Source organism: Calliphora vicina, chromosome 1 (assembly GCF_958450345.1).
Source record: "Calliphora vicina chromosome 1, idCalVici1.1, whole genome shotgun sequence".
Classification (NCBI taxonomy): domain Eukaryota; kingdom Metazoa; phylum Arthropoda; class Insecta; order Diptera; family Calliphoridae; genus Calliphora; species Calliphora vicina.
In genome coordinates this window covers 48,866,459-48,888,168 of record NC_088780.1, presented here as the reverse complement: position 1 = coordinate 48,888,168, position 21,710 = coordinate 48,866,459, and the positions used below count along the sequence as shown (strand labels likewise).

The window sequence follows — 21,710 nt, the reverse complement described above, 5'->3', positions numbered from 1 at the left end:
AAAATCGAGGTAGTCGTGGTTTTGTGCTTATAGCTCAGCCATTTGTGGACCGATTTCCCCGATTTTAAATAGCAGCCGAACCGGCACTATAGTGGATATATTAATGTATGAATCGTGTATCTAAGTCAATAGGGAACATCGTAAAGTTGATTTCAACATAAAGACGGATAGACGGACATGGCTATATCGACTCCGCTATCTATAATGTTCCTGAATATATACACTTTCGGGGTCGTAGAAATTTCAAACGGAATGATGAACCACTATAAATTGGAAAATACTGTTGCATAAAACCTAAAAGAACAAAAATAGAGCTAGAGTGAGGCGCACTGTGGGCCATTTTACGAGAAGGCGTTCAAAAAGCCATAACTTTTGATTGGATTGAAATTTTGATACTAAGTTTTTGTTTTGTTTAGTAGGTGGGAGTTTGACCTTTAAGTTGTGCTATAAATAGTAAATCGACCGCTAACAATAAACAATTGTGGAGGGTTTACAATATATTTTATTTGAATCTATATATATAAAAATGAAATGGTCCATGTATGTAATGTCATCACGTGAGAACGGCTGGAGCGATTTGGCTGATTTTTTTTTATTCAATTCGAAATTATCAGTAGATGATTTGTAAAGAAAAAAATTCAAAAATTCCGGGTATAACTCGGAAATTCTTTTTTTGTGAGTCCAGTCAACTAATAAAAAGAGCTCCCTAAAGTATGCAGTACAAATTTATATATTTTATTTGCAAATAAATAAGAACAGGGTAGTGTGCGTGGGTTGTAGAAACCTGAAGAACTAACAGTAGTAAATGCTACCGGACGAAGCCTGGGCGATCAACTAGTTTTAATATAAATGTAAAGTCTTAACATGTTAAAAAATGTTTTATTTTTATATAATGTCTTGTTTTTTCAGTAACTTTTACAACTAATACAATTTTCTAACTTAAACCTTGTAAAAAAAATTCCAATATTTTGCCCCAAAAACTTTTTAGTGCTAATATTCACTGATATTGGTTCAAATTTAGCTAAGATAATATCCAAAAAGCTAAATAATATATCAAAGTGGGCAAACATAAAAAAAATTTCGAAACTGGCCAATTTAAATTGATTTTTAAATCAAAGTTTCGATTTAAAAGGCTTTTTATCTCTTACACGTGAAATGGCACAAAAGTGGACCTACAGTGCGCCCTATAAAAACGACTAATGTTTGAAAATATACAACTTTTGAACGTTTGGCCCGATTGGTCTGAAACTTTTTATATAAAAGGAAAAAGAATTAAAATTTCAAACTATTGTTAAAAGAGATTTAAAGTTTAAACCCAAAAAGCTCTACAATGTATTAAACTTGACCATCTCAAACATGAAACAATTTTCTAAAGAAAGAAGAAATTGTTTCTTAATAAAATATTTAAATAAAAAATATATTCTTGCTCTAACATGAGAAAACGCTAACATGAGCCCTACAAAAATATGTAAATTTTCGTAAATATACAACTTCCAAACTGTTAGTACGATCGGCCTGAAATTGCGTATATAAATGAGGAATATTTAAGCCATCTCTGACGTAAACAAATTTTGAAAACTTTCTAAATTTACAGCATTTTATATAGTGTCAAATGTGATAAAATATTCGCATATTTCTAATACTTATTAAAGAAAAACACAGTTTCAAATTTCCCTATTAAGATGATTTGATCCGCAGAAATTATGTGTTAATAAAATATTTAATAAAGATATATTTTTTCTTTAAATTATAAAATGCCCTAAGTTCGGCAGTTTGAAAAGTGCTAATGGTCTCAAATATACAACTTCTAGCCATTTTGCACGATCGTATTGATCTTTGACTATATAAATATAGAAACAGCTAAGCTTTCATAATACTAATTGTAGATATTTCAATTTAAAATCCCAAGGAAGCAACAGAGTTTCAAAGTTGATCATCTCAAAAATTAACAAATTTTCGAAACTTGTCTGTCTTACAAATTAAAAAACAGGTTTCTAAAAATAAAGTCTTAAATTTGTAACCATGATTTTAGGGTCCTTATGGTTCTTTTCGTAAACTCTTTAATATTTTCTGCATAAAACAAGTTCAGGTATATTGTTAATCGAATCTCTAAATCAGTGATGGGCACAAAGAGAATTTACCATATTTGTGTGTTTTCATTGACAGGAAACATGTTTGTACTTTAAATATTACGAATACAATAACATGAAGAGTTCGGCATTTGGTGGCATTGGGATCTAGTGAAATATTTTTTTTTTTTATTTTAGAGTTTTTCTTATCTTTATTCAGTTTCGGTTTGATTTGAAATGTTCAAATTCAAGGTTTCAGATTTCTTACATCTCTTCATCACTATATATTTGTTTTTGTTGTACCTTCAATAGACAATTCAAGAAGGAGACGGCTTCTTGATAATCGACTATTAATTAAAATGTGCATTAATAAAGAAAAAATACATAAATTGCTTTTTTAAGTTTAAAAAATCTTGAAAATGCCATGTGATTGGCAACACTTTTAGGAGTCTACTGAATCTGAAGATCAAGGGTCACTCAAAAAAATCAACGATCAATAGAAACACTTCTTGTAGAATATTAAATATCAATAAAAAAAACTAAACTTCTTGCAGAAGTATTTTAATATTTTTCTGTAAAACTGAAGGTCAATTTCGTAGAAATATTTATTGTTTCTTCAATTTAATTAGCAACTTGCAATTGCTTGTTATTATGAATTATTATTATGTTATATTGAGAATCAACATCTGCCAAAATCAGCTATAATTGCTAAACATTTGAAATTTTATTTCTGTCATTTCTTCATTTAGCATTTCACGATAGCTTTGCTTACTGAAGGCCAAAGGTCACCATAAAAAGCCTACATTTCTTTTAGAAGTGGTTCAATATGTTTCGCTTTTTTATTCCATTAAGATCTTTACAAGGATTTAATAAATTGAGAGCCAAGCAACCAAGATCAGCTACACTTCCTGCAGATGTTGTTCAGTCTTTTGATCTCTACTACTTTAGTTTAATTTAGATCCTTATATAATTTAAATATATTGACGATCAAAAGTAAACAAAATCAGCTACACTTCTTTCAGAAGAAGTTCAGTATCTTTTCCTCTTTAAGATCACAATTGTTAGAGATATTAAAGGCCAAAGGTCACCGAATGCTACTACAGTTTTGCAAAAGTAATTCTTTTCTGGAACTTTACCAGAATTAGCTTCTCTTTGCTAAACTATTTTTTTATATTTGTCATACTTTGTATTAATTTAGAATCTAAATTTTAGATGGTAGCTCGGAATATTGAAAGTCTAAGGTCACCAACTTAGGCTACACTTTTTACAAAATTAGTTCAATATTCTATAATTCGATTTATTTCATGCAATGGCTGGATATATGAAATTCAAAATGTCACAAAAATAGTTAAAAATTTGACAATTCTCCTTACAATGACTCGAGTTATTGAACGTATAAAGGTCACCATAATCAGTTAATCTTCTGGCTGCAATAGATCAATATTTTTATTTATAATCCTTGGTTCATTTAGCTCTTCAATATATTTCAAAATATAGAGATTAAAGGTCATAACCTTTACACTTCTGGCAGCAATAGATCAATATTTTGTTTATCATCTTTAGTTCATTTAGCTCTTCAATACATTTCAAAATATTGAGATTACAGGTCATAACCTTTAAGGGGAAGTTGTCGAGAATTCATTTTAATGATACCTAGATATCATTATAATTCTTTACTATTTTTTTTTTATCTCAAAAGTTTATTTCAAATCTTAGTTACTAATTCCTGTATTCTTTCAATTTCTTTTCTAGGAACCCATTGAATTGAAAAAACGTTTAGAAGAAGTGCGTCTGCTAGAATCGCGACGCTCAGCACGTTTAGCCGATCAGGATCGAGATACAGATTTTGCACGTTTAGCCGACATGGGTGGAGACAGGCGTAAACCATCACACAGTATTGAGGTGCCATTATCAACAACGCCACAACACAAGTAAGTTATAAAAATCTTTATTTTCAATAAAAAAAAACTACAATTTTACATAATTTATGCGAATAATATGCAAATTATTTAAGCAAATAAAATAGTAAAAATACTTAATATTAAATCTTACAATAACAAAACAATCTAAGTAAATAAATAAAAATAAATGTAATTTATGAAAATGAAAAATATTTAAACAAAAAATTACGTCGCAAAATAGTTATCTTATCTATGGTTAACTAATACTTCTAACGACAATAAAGCAAAAAAAAATATAAATAAATAAATATATTTAAATAGCCAGACCAAACGTATCAGAATCTAAATATTCATGTGTATATATATTCGTAAATATTTATTATTACATTACAGCTGAAAGTGTAATGTTGAAAGTGACATGTAATCGTTAGTTAGTTACACACAGACAGCATAAAAATATTCCAATGTTTATAGAATACAACTATTTAACGTATCTATCTATTACTTTATTATTTCTATGTACTTAGCACTTTATAGAATTTATAATTATAATAGAAATATGGTTGAAAAAATAACATTGTAGTCTAGTTACATACATATTTGCAAAGTCGTTAACGCAGCTAAATGATAAATTGTTTAATATTTTTTATTAGTTTAAATCGGTTTTTCTGGTTTTTATAAAACAATGTAGAAAACAACTTTTTCAACATTTCTTTGACATCTTAATGGGCGAGACATTACAATGTCGCCTTGATTTATGCAACTGGCATTAAGCTTTGTCCGTTTACGACCTGTAAGCTTAAGACACAAAATTAATTAAAAGTTTATATGATATTTCAAATAGTAGGTGTGACTTACTTACATATTCCTTATCCGAAATTTTATAACTTCCCTTAATTTGTTTCTCTCCTCACAATGTCCTTCGATAAAAGTTCATAAAAATCGCTTCATAAAAGTGCTGGAAATAATGAAGGTCAAAGATCATCAAAATCGTTTTTACTACCTGTAAATGTAGCAAAATGTTCGCCCATCAAGCTGATCACAGTACATCGAAATATTAAAGTATATATTGTTATGGTTTTACCTTTTAAAACGGTGGTTTATTTCCTTTAAATAAACCGTATTTTTTAATTGCAAATAAAAGCGATCAGTGGTTTAAAATTTGAAACAACTCATTATTTATTTTAATTTATACTATAATTAAAGTAGTCACACTCTTTAATCACACTCTTTAATACACTGGTAATACAGTTGATGTTAATTTTAACAGCGCTGCAGCGCCTATGTTAAACTAACTATTTGCAACTTGTTGTTACCATTTGTATACACAGTGTCATCTTCTAGTAGTTTCATGAACAATCTATTTCTAGAGCTTTTAGCTACTTCAATGTTAGCTGATTTAACAGTTATTGTTATGATACTTATAAACAATGTTAATAACATTGTTGATAACTACAAGTTTCCAGCACTTTAAATGTTTATAAACATAATGAAAGTAGCCGTTACTGACCGTTAAATTCAAATCGTTAATGCAATTTCGTAACATTATTTTAATATTTCTTTGTACTAATTCGCAAGATATATTAAAGGTCAAAGTTCACCATAATAATTTACATTTCCTGTAAATGCAATACCATATTAAGGTTTAAAGGCCAACAAAATTGGTTACACTCCTTAAAGAATTAGTTAAATATTTAAAGCTTCTTTAGTTTATTTAGTTTCTTACAACAATTTGATTTATTCGAAATAAAAGCTCACCAAATAAGCTAAAACTTTGCAGAATTAGTTCAATATTCTTTTTGATTCGTTTCATAAAATTTTTTAAATATTTTATGATTCTTTTGTTCATTTTGCTCCTGAAAATGGCAAGACTTGTTGACTTTTAAAGGTAACTAACAACAGTCACATTTCTTGTGTGATATACTTCAATATTTTCATCATATTTTGTTTATTTAGCTCATTAAAATTGTTAAAAACATTGAGACTAAGGATCATGAGCTTTAAGCTGAATTTTTAATTTTTTTGTAATCCTCCTGAATTTACAGTTTATTATTGAGGACTATAACTTCTACGCTTCACACTGAAATAATTCCCTATTTTTAGCATTTTTAGTTAATTTTGCTTTCCATTCATTTTTCTAATGTTTCTTTGTAATTGTATCTAATATGGCCTCAGATTAGTGTTGGTTTCTATTATTTGCCTTGAAAATAAATCAGACCTGTATATAAGTCAAAGTTACCTAAAATATGGTAAAAAACTTAATATGATAGTATTGCTTTTAATCCAAATTCATATTCAAAAGTACCTTGTTACAACAGTGTTTAATTTGATACATTATTTGGTGGATAACAGTATTTCTATAGAAAATTTTCAGTATAACAGTATTTTCTGTAGAAAATCTGGTGTATAACAGAATATTACAATAATTTATATAGAAAATTTTCAGTATAACAGTATTCTCTATAGAACATATTTTGTATAACAGTATTTTTTATAGCAAATCTTGTATATAACACTATTTTCTTCAGAACATATTGCGTATAACAGTATTTCTATAGACAATTTTAAACAAATCTTTAGGGTAACAGCTTTTTCTATAGAAAATTCTGTGTATAACAGTATTATAAAAATGTGTGTGTATTTGCTGTGTATAAAATTATATTCTATAGAAAATCTTGTGAACTGTATTTTATATAGAAAATTTGGTTTATTACAGTTTTCTCTATAGAAAATCAGATGTATAACAGTATTTCTATAGACAATATTCACTATAACATTATTTTCTATAGAAAATCTTTTGTATAACAGTATTTTCTATAGAAAATCTTGCGTATAACATTATTTTCTATAGAAAATCTTGCGTATAACAGTTTTCTCTCTAAAGTATAACAATTTTCACTATAGAAAATCTTGAGTATAACAGTATCTTCTATAAAAAAGATGTTTAACAGTATTCTTATAGACAATATTCACTATAACATTATTTTCTATAGAAAATCTTGTGTATAACAGTTTTCTTTATTGCACATCTTGAGTATAACAGTATTTTGTATAGAAAATCTTGTGTATAACAGTTTTATCTATAGAAAATCTTGTATATAACATTATTTTCTAAGGAACATCTTATTTATAGCAGTATTTTCTATAAAAAATGTCTGTATAACAATATTTTTATTAGAAAATGTTCAGTATAACAGTATTTTTAATAGAAAATCTTGTTTATAACAGTATTTTCTGTAGGAAATCTTGTGTATAACACTATAGGATATCAAATGTATAACAATATTTTGTATAGAATAATAAATAGGAATAACTTCTAAACCGGTGAGTTAAATAGATGATGTTTAGAGTGACATTTATGTTTATACGACACTGAAAAATGTTGAGAAGGGGGTGGTAGTGAACCCCGAAAATTCTTTCTCCAGTCATTGAAATTATTACAATTAATATAAATTTTCTTTGTTGTTGCTTGCAATCTAAAGTGCTCATATATTGTATGAGATTATTTTGTAATAATATTATTTTCTATGGGGTTATTAAATTTCCTTTAAAATTTATTTTATTTTTTATTAATTTCCCATCGATTTAAAGTTTGAAGATCAACATTTTATTGAGCAATTAAACAGCAACTCCCAAATGGAAAGTGTAAATTAATAGACAAATTTGTTATTTACGATCAATTAAGAGAGTGAGTAAGCATTCAAGCTTACATACATACATATATACGATTATTAATGTTGCCCTCTCCCCATGAAACTATAAAATTTGATGTCATTGAGAAAATGAAAATAACAGCCGGGCCACACCCGTTTAGTTATTTTGAAGTGCGTCTATGTTTGAAAGTGCTTTTAAGCCGCTGTTTTGACAACTTGGCACACACTTTTTGCTGAGCTTATGAATATGAATAGAAAACAGTGTAAATTGTTGAGTTTTATAATTTGTTTGATTTCTTTATTTTTGTGCGTTATTTTTGCGCTTGATTTGATTATCAATTAAGAACGTGGCCGGCATTTGTTGTGGTTCTTTAAAACGCTTCATGATCCAGTCATTTTTTCCGCTTTGTATTGTAATCAATTTTGTTTTTTTTTTCTGTTTCATTTGAATTTCTTTGAATTTCAATGTAAGCGGTTAAATGGAAATAAAATAAAATATAAAAATTATATAAAAATTGCTTATCATCATCATTCACTTATAAACTACATACTTTGCTTTCATTTAACTATGGCGCATTAAGTAGCGTCGCGACGTCTATGAAATAATTTAATAATTTTATATTTTTTTTTCTTACTGTTGTTTTTTATTATTATTCCATACTATCAATTGCATATAGTTTTTTTTAAATATATTTATTCATGTAGTTTTGTTTGTTTTTTATGGCTGTAATTGAATATTAATTTAGCTGGCAAAATGTAGTTATTTTTATTAGTTTTTTCATACAACATATAATTTTTATTTCATTTTAATAGGCCATTATAAAAACAAAAACAGTAAAATTATTGAGCATCTAATTGTAAATAAAAGTTTTATTCTTCGATAATGTCAAGGGTTATTGGGAAGATAAATAAATTAGAATCTTCAGCATGGTTTTAAGTTAAGTTTCCTGCTTAACTGCAAGAATTAAATCTTTGACCTATATTAAGTATTAAGACAACTGACAATTGTTACACAGATTTTTCATAATAGAAAAATACTGTTACACACAAAATGTTCAATAGAAAATACAAGATTTGTTTCTATAAAATACAGTTATTTACAAGATATTCTATTAAAAATGTTACACACAAAATTTTCTATAAAAAACTGGTCTACTGAAAATGTTCTATAGAAAACACTGTTTTACTAGGATATTCTGTAGAAAATACTGCTATACACAACAATTTATATACAACAAATTTATATAGAAAAAATTGTTATACTGGTAATTTTCTGTAGAAAATACTGTTATACACAAAATGTTCTATAAAAAAACTAATATACACTCAAAAAAACTGTTATACTGAAAAAAGCTATTATACTGCGCATTTTCTGTAGAAAATACATTTATATTTATTTCTATGGAAAATATAGTTATACACAAGATTTTCTATTAAACATACTTTTATACATAAAATGTTCTAAAAAAACTATTTTAGACATTAAAAAAAACTGTTATACTGAAAATGTTGTATAAAAAAACTGTTATACTGTGCATTTTCTATAGAAAATACTGTTAAAAACTAAATTTTCTATAAAAAACTGTTATACTGAAAATATTCTATAGAAAAAACTGTTATACTGGGCATTTCTGTAAAAAAATACTGTTATTTAGAACATTTTCTATGGAAAATATAGCTATACACAGAAAATACAAGTTTTTAAATAAAATACAGTTATATACAAAACGTTCTGTAGAAAAAACTGTTATACTGAATATTTTCTTTATAAGAAACTGTTATACTGAATATTTTCTGTAAAAATACTGTCATACACAAAATGTTCTATACAAAAATGTTATACTGAAAATGTTCTATAGAAAAAACTGTTATACTGGGCACTTTCTGTAGAAAATACTGTTATATACAACATTTTCTAAGGAAAATATAACTATACACAGAAAATACAAGATTTTTTATATAAAATACTTATATATACAAAACGTTCTGTAGAAAAAACTGTTATACTGAATATTTTCTTTATAAAAAACTGTTATACTGGTAATTTTCTGTAAAAAATACTGTCATACACAAAATGTTCTATAAAAAAATTTTATACTGAAAATGTTCTATAGAAAAAACTGTTATACTGGGCATTTTCTTTAGAAAATAATGTTATACACAACATTTCCAATGGAAAATATATTTATACACATTATTGTCTATTAAAAATACAGTTATACTCAAAATGTTGTACAAAAAACTGTTATACACACCAAGTAACTGTTATACTTTAAAGTTTCAATAAAAAAAACTGTTATACTGATCATTTTCTGCAGAAAATACTGTTATACGCAAAATTTTCTAAGGAAAAAATACACAAAATGTTCTATAAAAAATTAAAAAAATAACTGTTATACTGGAAATTTTCTTTAGAAAAACTGTTATACTGGTAATTTTCTGTTGAAAATACTTTTATACACTAAATTTTCTTTAAAAAAAAACTGTTATACTGCAAAGTTTCAATAGGAAAAACTGTTATACTGGGCATTTTCTGTAGAAAATACTGTTATATTTAAATTTTTGTTGTAGAAACTACAATTATACCACAAAATACTGTTATAATTGGATTCTTGCATTTGTAGTATTCTCTTATTCTCAATATGACAAAAAAAATTAAAGAAAAGAAGATTAAAGAAAGGACATGAATGGACATGCTTGTATAGAACAACAAACAAGTACGTTTATAGCTATTTTTGCCATCCTTAATTGGCATTAAAAACTAAAAGGACTCCTATGTTGAAAAAAACTAAATTTGTCTACTTATTATGATTCCAGCTCCATAAATTTCTTAAAAACACAAATTTATTCTATCTCTATACGGATCGTTTTAAACTATTTATTTGTTTTGACTACTTACATAAACAAATAAACTGAAAACAATAACAAAATCTTGGAAAATAAGCAAAATATATGTATAAAATTTCAAATTTCTTATGACAAAAATTATAAAAATCTAAAAATTATCTTTCAAATAGATCTTTGATATTTTTTTCTTTTTGTTACATTCTTCTTTAGCTATGCTCTTCTTCTTATTGTTATTTACAACAAAAAAAATAAGTATAAATAAATAAAATTGTTTTTGTTTTTGCTTTTTTATGCAATGCGGAAGTTAAGTATTGTTTGTAATTTTGTGTCATTTCATATTAAGATAAATAATGCACACTATGTACTGACGTATTTACACGCACACACACAGTGTGTTGGCAGACATGGGATATAGGGGATTTTTGAAATGGTACTATATGTTAAAAGCTAAACAAAAGTGGGCTTTACTTATTACATTCTTAATATTTTATTAAAGTGATTTAACAGTCATAATGAAAATGAAATTTTCTCTAAATTGTTCAATTTAGGTCATCATAACTCCTTAAGCTGATGTTTGATTTTAATGTTTTAGGAAACAATTGAAAGGTTATTAAGTCTTCTTAAAATCTCAAGAATTAAAAATGCTATGACTTTTACACACTTCATTATATTCCATTAAGATAAAGTATCAAAAAAAAGTACTTTTTTTAGAATAATTTACCCATCCCTTGTTTGGGTAATGAATAGAAATTGTTATTATTTTTTTTTTCTTCTTTTCACAATTACACTATTAAAACTTTACGACGTTTTTACAAATTTTGCGTTTTAAAATTAATAAAAAGAAATAATTTTTCATTTTATATTCTTGTACTTACATATTTTCCATCTTCATCTCTATATAGCTGACAACTATACATAAAAACATTACATTATTACAAATAATATTAATAAAAAAAGAATATATTGTAAATAAAAATAAATATTTTTGTTATTTTTGAAAACCAGCAGAGAGATGAAAGAAAAAAATAAGGAAAAATATGGCACACGTTTTAACAGTTGTAATATTTTGAAACAAAAATTTGTATTAAATTTATTTTTATTTTACAAAATGAAAAAAAAACAGAAAAATAATTTACACAATATGTAGTTTTTTCTTAAGTGTAACACAACTAAATAAATAAATAAAATATTTATTTATCATATAAATTTTGTACAATATGTTTAGATGTTTTTGGGGGAAACAAAATGTTGCAATAGGGTGAGAGATAAATAAATAAATAAATAAATATTATTTTGAAAATAGAAATAAAGGTTTTGTAATTAATTTGTAATTATTCTTTGTTACATTAACATTTGTTTTATCTTAGTAAATTACTTAATTAAACTAAGTTTAAGTAAAGTTTAAGGAAACAAAGTTTACATAAACTTAGATTTTTACTTAAACTGTGAAGTGAAAATTATTAAGCGTTGTCGGTGAGCATTCAAAAGTTTTCGCTAAAAAATATTTTTTGATTACGATGAATGTGTCATTACGATGAATGTGTTATTCAAGTGCTTACCTGTAACTAGTTTAATTGTTAGTGAAGTCAAAGTAATGACTAATGAACCTTTAAGGCGAATATTAAATTAAGACATCATATTGAGAAGTTTGTATAAAAAAAAAATTAAATTTTTTGTTTATATTTTATAATTTAAAATCATAATCTTTGACTTATTTATGACAGGCTGCTGCCTGTCTTATCGCAAATAAGCATAACATCCCAGAAATATGTTGAACTGCACATGTTTGTAAATTATTTTTATTACAAATTAAAAAGGTCTGATGTAATTGGCGCCTAATGTTACTTAATAAAATATTTTTTTTCCATTTAAATGTATGAAACGTTTCCATGTTTTGTACATACTTTTCTATACCCTCAATCTATGCATTATTATAAATGTATTTTAATCTTTTTTCTCTTTTTATTACCCAGCTGTTCTAGTAGACTGTCCCGAACTAATGATTTTACCTATCATTTAGGGTGACAACGCATGTCCTAAGCTGGGGGTCAATTGACCCTTTTGGATTACAATGAGACACGCATTGGATTCACATACCGGTTACATAGAGTCTGTTACCTTACTAGCTACCTAACTGGTTACTTAATCAGCTACTTAACTAGTTATTTTAACATGTATGAGTGTTAATTGACATTAAATAGTCAGTTAAAAACATATCTCTTAGACAGTCCAATAACGGATTGCTTGTAAACAAACCTTCCTCCCACAGCAATTCAATATATTACTTCTGGTGGGTAAAATAACTACTTTTTAAAGTTCTGTACAAAATAAAATTTTAAAGTGGCTACACTCTAGATTACTTAGAAACACTTAAGTGACAATTGACTTCACGCTAGATTACCTGGGATGTATAAAGTAAGCAATTGACTTTTTTTGCACTACAAAGAACACATACGTGACGAATGACCAAAAATATATGAATTGGAGTCAGATATTAGTATCGTTTACTGTATATAAGGGAGGGATACATTGACAACTTGCTTGACTTCAGGGTACATAGTACGCATTTAAAAGCAATACAAATAAAAGCGAATAATACAAAAAAAAAAATTATTACAAATAAACTAGTTGACCTCATAACAACTTGTTAATTAATAATTGAATACATGTCGCTGCTATTGCAACGAAGAAACAGGCGAAAGTTAGAATACAGAATATTTATTTATGTATGAAAAACTAGATTTATGTATTAAACAAAAAAAAAATCCGGTAATGACTTGCGACAAATCTAAATTAAACAAGCTCAAGCTTAAGAAAATCTGTTGAAAAAAAATAAAATAAATTGTTAAACATTTATAACATTTTATATATAAAAAAAAATTGTTTTATTTCAACTAAAACAGGAAATGTAACAACTTTTTTTTAAAAAAACTGACATTAACAGCAATGTTAGCAAAAATAAAGAAAAAAAAATTAAAAACATTTTAAACTAGATTTTTTTTTTATAAATTTTTTATTAAATTATAAAGACAACATTTGTATTTATAATTTATTTTTTTGCAAAAAAAAAAAACATAATTTTTTTATTAAAAAACTAAAATTCTCATAGTTTGTCATTACATCAGTGTTAATTTGTTATAGCTTTAATGTTACTACATGTTGTACTACTACTACTACTTGCCAACCGCCTGCCTGCAAGTCAAGTAATACATCTGCTTTTTTGTTTAGTTTGTTTGTTGCAAGTTGCATTTGCAACGTCTAAAACACAGTCATGCCATCATGTAACAGGCATTAGAGTAATTGTTTAAACACATGATGTTGTTGTTATTGTATTTGTTTTAGTAATCATTTAAAAACAACAACAACCACCAACCACCACCAACAACCAACCAACGCTACTTACTAGTAGTTAAACAACAACAAAAAAAAAATTGTTTTCTATTTGCCAATAATATTCAACTACACGTTACACATCCAACAACAACAACAAACATTTAGTATCTAACTACAATAAAACAAAAACTAAATAAATAAATAAATACTTTCTATAAAAAATAAATGCCGGTATGTAGTTTTTTTTTTTAATTTTTGCACATGCAATCACTTTTTTTCCTTATTTCCAAATGCTGCAATGACGACGACGACTGACTGCTGCAACTACAACAACAAACATGGATTTAAGCATAGGTTCTGAAACTTTTTTTTCAAATAATCTTAAACAAGTTTATTAAATTCCAATCCAAAGACACATTTGAATACCGATTTTGAAAATTAAAAAAAAAAAACAAAATACAAATACAAATTGCCAACTTTCTGGCAACATATGGATTCCAAGCCAAAAGAACTGCTCATCTTTTGAGGCCAAGAACGAATCAAGCCAAATTCGGATACTCTTTTCCAAAGTCAAGTGTTTTCGGATACTCTTTTCCAAAGTCAAGTGTTTTCCAGAGGGAGCGTTCTGCTTCCATCGCAAAAAATAGTAATCGGAATGGGCAAGGTCTGGACTATAGGCGGGTAAGGTGAAACTTCCCAACCGCTTCTTTATCAGCCCAATCATGGGATTTTTTCCCTTTCTCCATTTTTCCTATTCAAATTCAATGTTAGAAATGGGAAAAGGGAAAGAACTCCCGCGGATTTTTTAGTCATGGTTGTGCTGTATAAATAGTTGTTAACAGGTATTCCAACATGTGGCCGAGTGTTGTTATTATGGAATATTACGGTTTTATGACTGGCAGCATATTCTGGGCGTTTTTGATCGCATCAAACGAATCAGTTGCGTTCGGTACCGGTTCCCTGTGATGGTCTGGTCAGACTTCAGCAGCTCTTAATAGATATGACCCTTTTGATCCCAAGAACGCATCAAGCCAAATTCAGATACTCTTTTCCAAAGTGAAGAGTATCCCAGAGAGAGCGTTCTGCATCGATTACAACAAATATTAGTCGGAATGGGGAAGGTCTGGATTGGCGTGTGAGGCAAAACATACCAACCACTGCATTCTGAATATTTTTTAACAGGTATCGCAACATGTGGCCGAGCGTTGTCATGATGGAATATTACGGCTTCAAGTCTGGCCGCATATTCTGGGCGCCAATGCTCGCTTCAAACGAATCAATTGCATTCGGTATAGGTTCCCTGTGATGTTCTGGTTAGATTTCAGCAGCTCATAATAGATAGGACCCTTTTGCTCTTATCAAATACATAGAATTACCTTAGCGGATATGGATATTTGGCTTTGGTTTCGATTCTGCTGGTTGGTCGGGCTTCATATATGATCTCTTACGCTTCGGGTTATCGTAATGTATCCACTTTTCTTCGCAAGTAATGATTCGGTGCAAAAATGATTTTCTTTTATAGCGTTCAAGCATCACTTCCGACATACAAAATCGTCTTTCAAGGTCTCTCAGCTTCAATTCTTCCTGCTATCCAATTTCCCTGTTTTTTGATGAATCCTGCAGCTTGCAAATGTTTTGAAATTGCTGATTGAGTATCAGCCAATGAGTTTGGAAATTCTTGTTTAGTTTGACAGCAGTCTTCATGAAATAATGCCTCCAATTCTTAGTCTTCAAACTTTTGTGGTTTTCGACCAGACCGATCTTTGTCTTCCGTGTCAAAATCACCACTTCTGAACCAAACAAACCATCTCTCGCAATTGTTAACGATGGAATACATTCGCCATAAGCTTGGATGAGCAATCAGTGTTCTTAAGCGGCACTTTTTTCAAATTAAAGAAGTAAAGCAAAACTTCCCACATAGTTGAATGGCAGACATGACGAAGTTTGTGGGTGAAGGGTTAAAACGGCAGAGTGTGTAGTACACGACCATCTGTACTACACATTTTTAATTTCTCTTTTCCACTTTTCGCAATTTTGATGTTGTAGCTTCATATCATTTTTCTCACATCAATGTTTAACTGCATTTGACAATGCAAATATTCATTCGCATCAACAGCGAAACAGAACGAAAAAAGGAAACGACAAATTTCTGTCTGTCTATTAATTTCGCGATTGTAAAAGGTTTAGGCAAGTTCTAAAGAGAATGAGACAAATGTCTACCTTTCAATTTCTGCATTGTAAAAGGGGACATATGACTCTTTTTTGTCACAAAATTAGACAAACAGAAGCATTAGTTTGATATGGAAAAAAAGGACGTTAGTCACTCGAAGTCAATTGAAATCGGATTCCCTATATATAAATATCTGAAAATATCTAATCTAAATCATAAAAACATTTTATCAAGTTGAAAATATCTGCCGATTTAACATTATTTTAATTTATAAAATTGTCTCGTCTCATGATTAGAAACTCAGTCGAAATTTAATGAAAACTTCATTTAACTCTTAAAAAGTACTCTTTTGAATTTAGTTCAGAACTATTTCATAATCTTAATTTATCATGTCTGAACTACAGATCAATATGGACGCTAAAATTTTTACTCCAATTAAATTGAACCAAACTTGTCTGCAAATATCTCTTCAGTTTATTTTTAAACCAATATTTTTGGCTTTCAAATGCCTCAGTCAATAGTCAACTATTCTTCCTAACAGTTTGAGCAACTCTGGCATACCCACTCTTGTTTTTTTTGTTTTGTTTTATTTTTTTCTTTTTATTGTCATGCAATGAAAGCAAATAGAGAGAAAAAGTCAACTTATAATTAAAGACGCAACAAAAACAGTAAAATATAATAAAAACAACAACTTACAATCGTTATTAAGAAGAAGCAGAAAATACCAATACGAATAAATACGAAAGAAAACTTAGCAGCAACAACAATAACAACAACATAATGTTTACAAGTAAAATAAAATGTAAAAAACCAACAACAATAATAATAAAAACCGGTGACGTAAAAAACCACAAACGTAATTTATTTTACGATTTTCGCTGTTATTGTCACAATTGTTGTTGCTATTTTTGTTATTAACTATTGAAATTGTAAACAAATATTTATTTGTAAGCAGGTTTACAGATAGAAACAAGCAGCAGTATTATTTATTTTAAAGTTATTATTATTGTTATTCGTTAATTGTTATTTGTTAGTTAAAATGAAATTTATTTAAAGGGAGGTTTTTATTTCCTCTAAATTAAAATGAAGGAGTAAAACCAGATTTTTGTTATGACTAAAGGGGAATCCCCCAGAAATTATTAATGGTTTTTTTTTAAACTTTTTTTAAAGAAATTCCTATAATTCCGTTTTAAATGGAAATTCCGCGGCAATTAGAAAACAAAATTTCAAAAAAAAAAAATTCCCCAAAGTTTCGAAATTAAACAAAAGCAAAGCAATGCATTATATTTGATATGTTTAATAAACAATTATATTTGTTAACAATATTTTGAAGGCTTATCATTTATTTTTTATTGAGGTTTTGTAGCGATTGGAGCAGTGGTAAAGAAGTGTGGTCGGCACAAACAGTAGTAATTACATTGTAATATTATATGAAAAGCATTTTCGTATCTCCAATTTGTTTACATTTCGATAAATTTAAAGAGTTTTCCTCTGATTCTGGTTGCGTACAGAGTATAGTCGATTGTATTGGACTTCTGGTGGCTGTGATAGCCCATCACTGGACCCAAATAAAAGTAGCAAAGGACTCAGTAAAGTCTTATATTTGTTAATTTGCTTATCAATTGTTAATCAATATTTCAGCTAAATATTTAAAAATAAACAAACCTAAATTTAATTAAAATTTTCAATTAAAATCAAAAATTTTTAACCTATTGTATGTAATAAAGTACCAAATAAATATTTTTTTGTAACTAAAAATATTCAAACCGTTTTATTTTTATTTAACAAATACTACATATAAAGGTATTTTTTTGTTTCTCATTATATTGTATAAATCTCGTTGTATATATTATTCACGGATATGCACGAATAGTTTAAACTATAAATCTAAAAAATATTTACTCACAACGAAAATAACAAAAAATAAAAAAAAACATTAAATAAAATTTCAAAGCAAAACGGAAAATTTTCTCGTTTAATTAAAAAAAGAAAAATAGAAATGAAATATTTTTAAAAACAACAGAATAGTATTACATGTAATAGAAATTTACAAATAAAAACATTAAATTTGTTTTTACATATTAAACTCAAGGTAAAACGAAATGAATTTTGCTAAAAATTTAGTTTGAAAATAAATATTAAGGCTATTCAAGATACAGAAATGAAGTATTTAAATGATAATTAGTCCATACTTCCGGGGTCAAAACTGTAAAAAAATTTGGAAATAACGCATAACTGGTTTAGAGTAATTTAAAACAGTATAAAATTTGAAAAAGTATAAGAGCAGAAAAATAAGTTATGTTTAAATACAGAAGCTGCTACAGAAAGCCAAAATTTACCTTTTTTAAGATGAACCGATTTACAAGTGTTTAAGGGAAAGGATCTGGTGGATATTTCGTTTAGAACAGGCCAGTTAAAATGCTAATAAGAAATATCCATTTTAAGCAGGGAGGTTAAGTTTGACAACATTAATTATTATCAAATAAAACGATAAGTTAATCAAATTACACATCATTGTAAGGGAATTTGTATTTTCTTTTCAAAAATGTATAAAATGTTTTATTAGTTTAAATAAAACATTTTAGCCAAAAGAACTGCTCATCTGTTAAGGCCAAGAACGAATCAAGCCAATATCGGATACTCTGTTCTGAAGTGAAGCGTATCCCAGAGAGAGCGTTCTGCATCGATCAAAACAGATGGTAGTCGGAAGGGGCAAGGTCTGCACTATAAAGCATGTAAGGCAAAATTTCCCAATCCCTTTATTCTAAATACTTTTTAACAGGTATTGCAATATGTGGCCGATCATTGTCATGATGAAATATTCTGGGCGTTTTTCGGCCAATGTTCGCTTCAAACGAATCAGTATCATTACAGTACAGGTACAGGATTCCTGTGATGATCTGGCCAGATTTCAGCAGATCATAACAGATAGGACCCTTTTGGGTCCACCAAATACAGAACATTACCTTAGCGCCATGGATATTTAGCTTTGGTGTCGATTCGGCTGGTTGGCCTGGCTTCACAAACGATCTCTTACGCTTCGGGTTATTGTAATCAATCTATTTTTGATCGCAAGTAATGACTCAATGCAAAAATTAATTTCTTTTATAGCGTTCAAGCATGAGTTTGGACATACAAAATCGTCTGTTAAGGTATCTCAGCTTCAGTATCTCAGCTCGCAATGATTTTGAAATTGCTGCTTGAGTAGCTCCCAATGATTTGGCAAGCTCTTTTTGAGTTTGACAACAATATTCATGGAGTAATAGCTCTTGTTCTTAGTCTTCAAACTATTATGGCTGGCCTAGGCGATCTGTGGATTTAAATTTCCTCTTCTACACCATTTTTCATTGAAATTGAGAAAATTCCAAAAGAAATTCCAAGAGAATTTCAAATTGAAATTGAGAAAATTAAAGATGAAATTGAGAATTTCTGTTATAGATGGATAAAATTCCAAATGAAATCCAATAAAATTGAAAATTTTCATTTTCTTTTGAGAAAATTCCAAATGAAATTGAGAAATTGAACTTTAAATTGAGAAAATTCCAAATGAAAATGAAAATTTCCATTTTCAATTGAGAAAATTCTAAATAAAATTGAGAAATATTTGGGGGATTCAAACGGTCTCCTATTAGGTCGTATTGTCATAATGTCGTAAAATCTTTTTTTAGTTTAAACAAATTTTTGTTGGGTTTCAAACAAAATAATTTATAAACTAATAAGACTTTTAGAACAATGTTTATTGGTTTGTCATAAAATGACACTTTTTTGTTTGCAGCACAACAAGAATTTGTTTAAACTAAAAAATATTTTACGACATTATGACAATACGACCGAATAGCAGACCGTTTGAATACCCCAATTATATAAATTATTTTAAATTAAAAAAACAATCAGTTAATTACATAAAAAGTATATAATTTAGAATCTTGAAATCTTACATACGTAAAATCGGATAGGCTCGTTCACTGCCGAAAGTGCAAGCGAATGGGTCAAAAGAGTTCTTTTATTTGAAATTTTCTCAATTTAAAATTGAAATTCTCAATTTCAATTGGAATTTTCTCAATATCATGTATAATGTTCTCAATTTCAATTAAAAATGGTGTAGTTTAGTTGTATTTACAAAATGTTTAAACGATTTTTATTTGAGCTGTAAATTCCCCTGGACTGGAGGATAAACTTTGTTATCTTGTGGCGGGCTTTGTTTTTCAATTTAACCTATTTTTAATTAATATATTAAAAACTTAACTCCTTATTTATAGCCACAATAAATTTGTTTTTATTAACTTCAATATTTTACAAGTTCTATACAGCTGTAAAGCTACGTATACACGGTTGTCATATTCTTACAATATTGCCAGAAAATGTTCAATAAATGGTTAACACACATATGTTTCAACGTAAGTTTTCATAGTTGTGTTAACCATTTCCTGAGCATGTTCCTGACAATCTGACAACCGTGTGTACGTAGCTTAATACATAGTTTTTTTAAAATTCATGATGCTTCCAATAATATTTTATTAAAATTCCATTTATCCTAATCTCAACTAAAAATTAAAATCAAACAAAGAAATGTAAAAAAATAAAGAAAATCAGAAATTATTATTATATGCTGCAATTGGCCGATTATTTCCTACTTAAATTATGATTTTTATTGTTAAAAACAAAATTATTTACAAGTGAAAGTTTCTTTATAAGAAAATAATGAATGTTTTGGTTTGGTTTTTAAGTTTTATATAGAAAAAAGCATAAAATAATTGTTGCACGTGCATTAAAAACAGAAAAAAAAACTACATAATAATAATAACAAATTTTGACCACATTTTCTTTCGAGAAAAAAAAATATTAAACAACAACTTTCTATTTTTTTTCAAACAACAACAACAATAACAAATACAAAAACAAATCAGACAATTATTTAAGGAAAATCTTATAGACAATTTGAAATCAAAAAACAAAAAACCATAAACCTTTTTACAATGCGAGGTCATTTTTGTATAGAAAGAAACAAAGAAAATGTAAACCAAATATTAGAATGATAAACAACAACAAAAATAAAAATAACAGTTATAGCATGAGCACAATCATGTTGTGGCATGCCACTTGAGGAAAGCAAAAACTAAAGTTACTTAAACAATCTTTTTCCATAACAAAAATTTAAACCAAAAAATAAAAAAAAAACACAAAAGAAGTGGCCTTAGGTCACTTAAACACATTTATTTTTATGATTAAGAGAAACTAGAAAAAAATTGCACAAAACGAATACAAATACCCAACTATAGTAAAAACGTACTTACGTACGTACTATTTGCAAAAAGGCTTCCAATGTACAAATGTTAATCTACGCATGCAACAAACAAATTGTTAAATGTACTTTACGTCTGTGGCAACTACTCCCATGGCATAATGTTGTTCTTAGAATTCATTGTTGGAGTATAATGTTGCCAGCAATAGTATTGCGGTTTCTATAGTTTCTGCTGCTGCTGCTGACGATGATGATGATATTGAAAATTGCCATAATGCTAAATATAATTGAGATGTAGTTACTTACTTACTGACAGCAAAAATTTAAACTCGTAACAAAGTTTTTCTGTTTTTTTTTTTTTTGTAATGAATATGTGTGTTTTTTTTATTGTATTTCTAACAAATATGATACTGGAAGCTACCACAATAATAACAAATACCGGAGAAAAAATAAATATACATAGTTACAATTTGTGATTGAGTTGTTTGAAACTAA

General features: G+C 27.7%; 1 protein-coding gene across 1 annotated transcript in view; it reads left to right on the top strand.

Moving 5' to 3' along the window:
- Window positions 1–21,710, top strand: part of Glut4EF (Glucose transporter 4 enhancer factor) — a 559,114-nt gene that overhangs the window by 347,802 nt on the left and 189,602 nt on the right. The window contains 1 exon segment of the mRNA XM_065511682.1: window positions 3,822–4,000. Within this exon segment, the coding sequence (XP_065367754.1) occupies window positions 3,822–4,000 (179 nt within the window).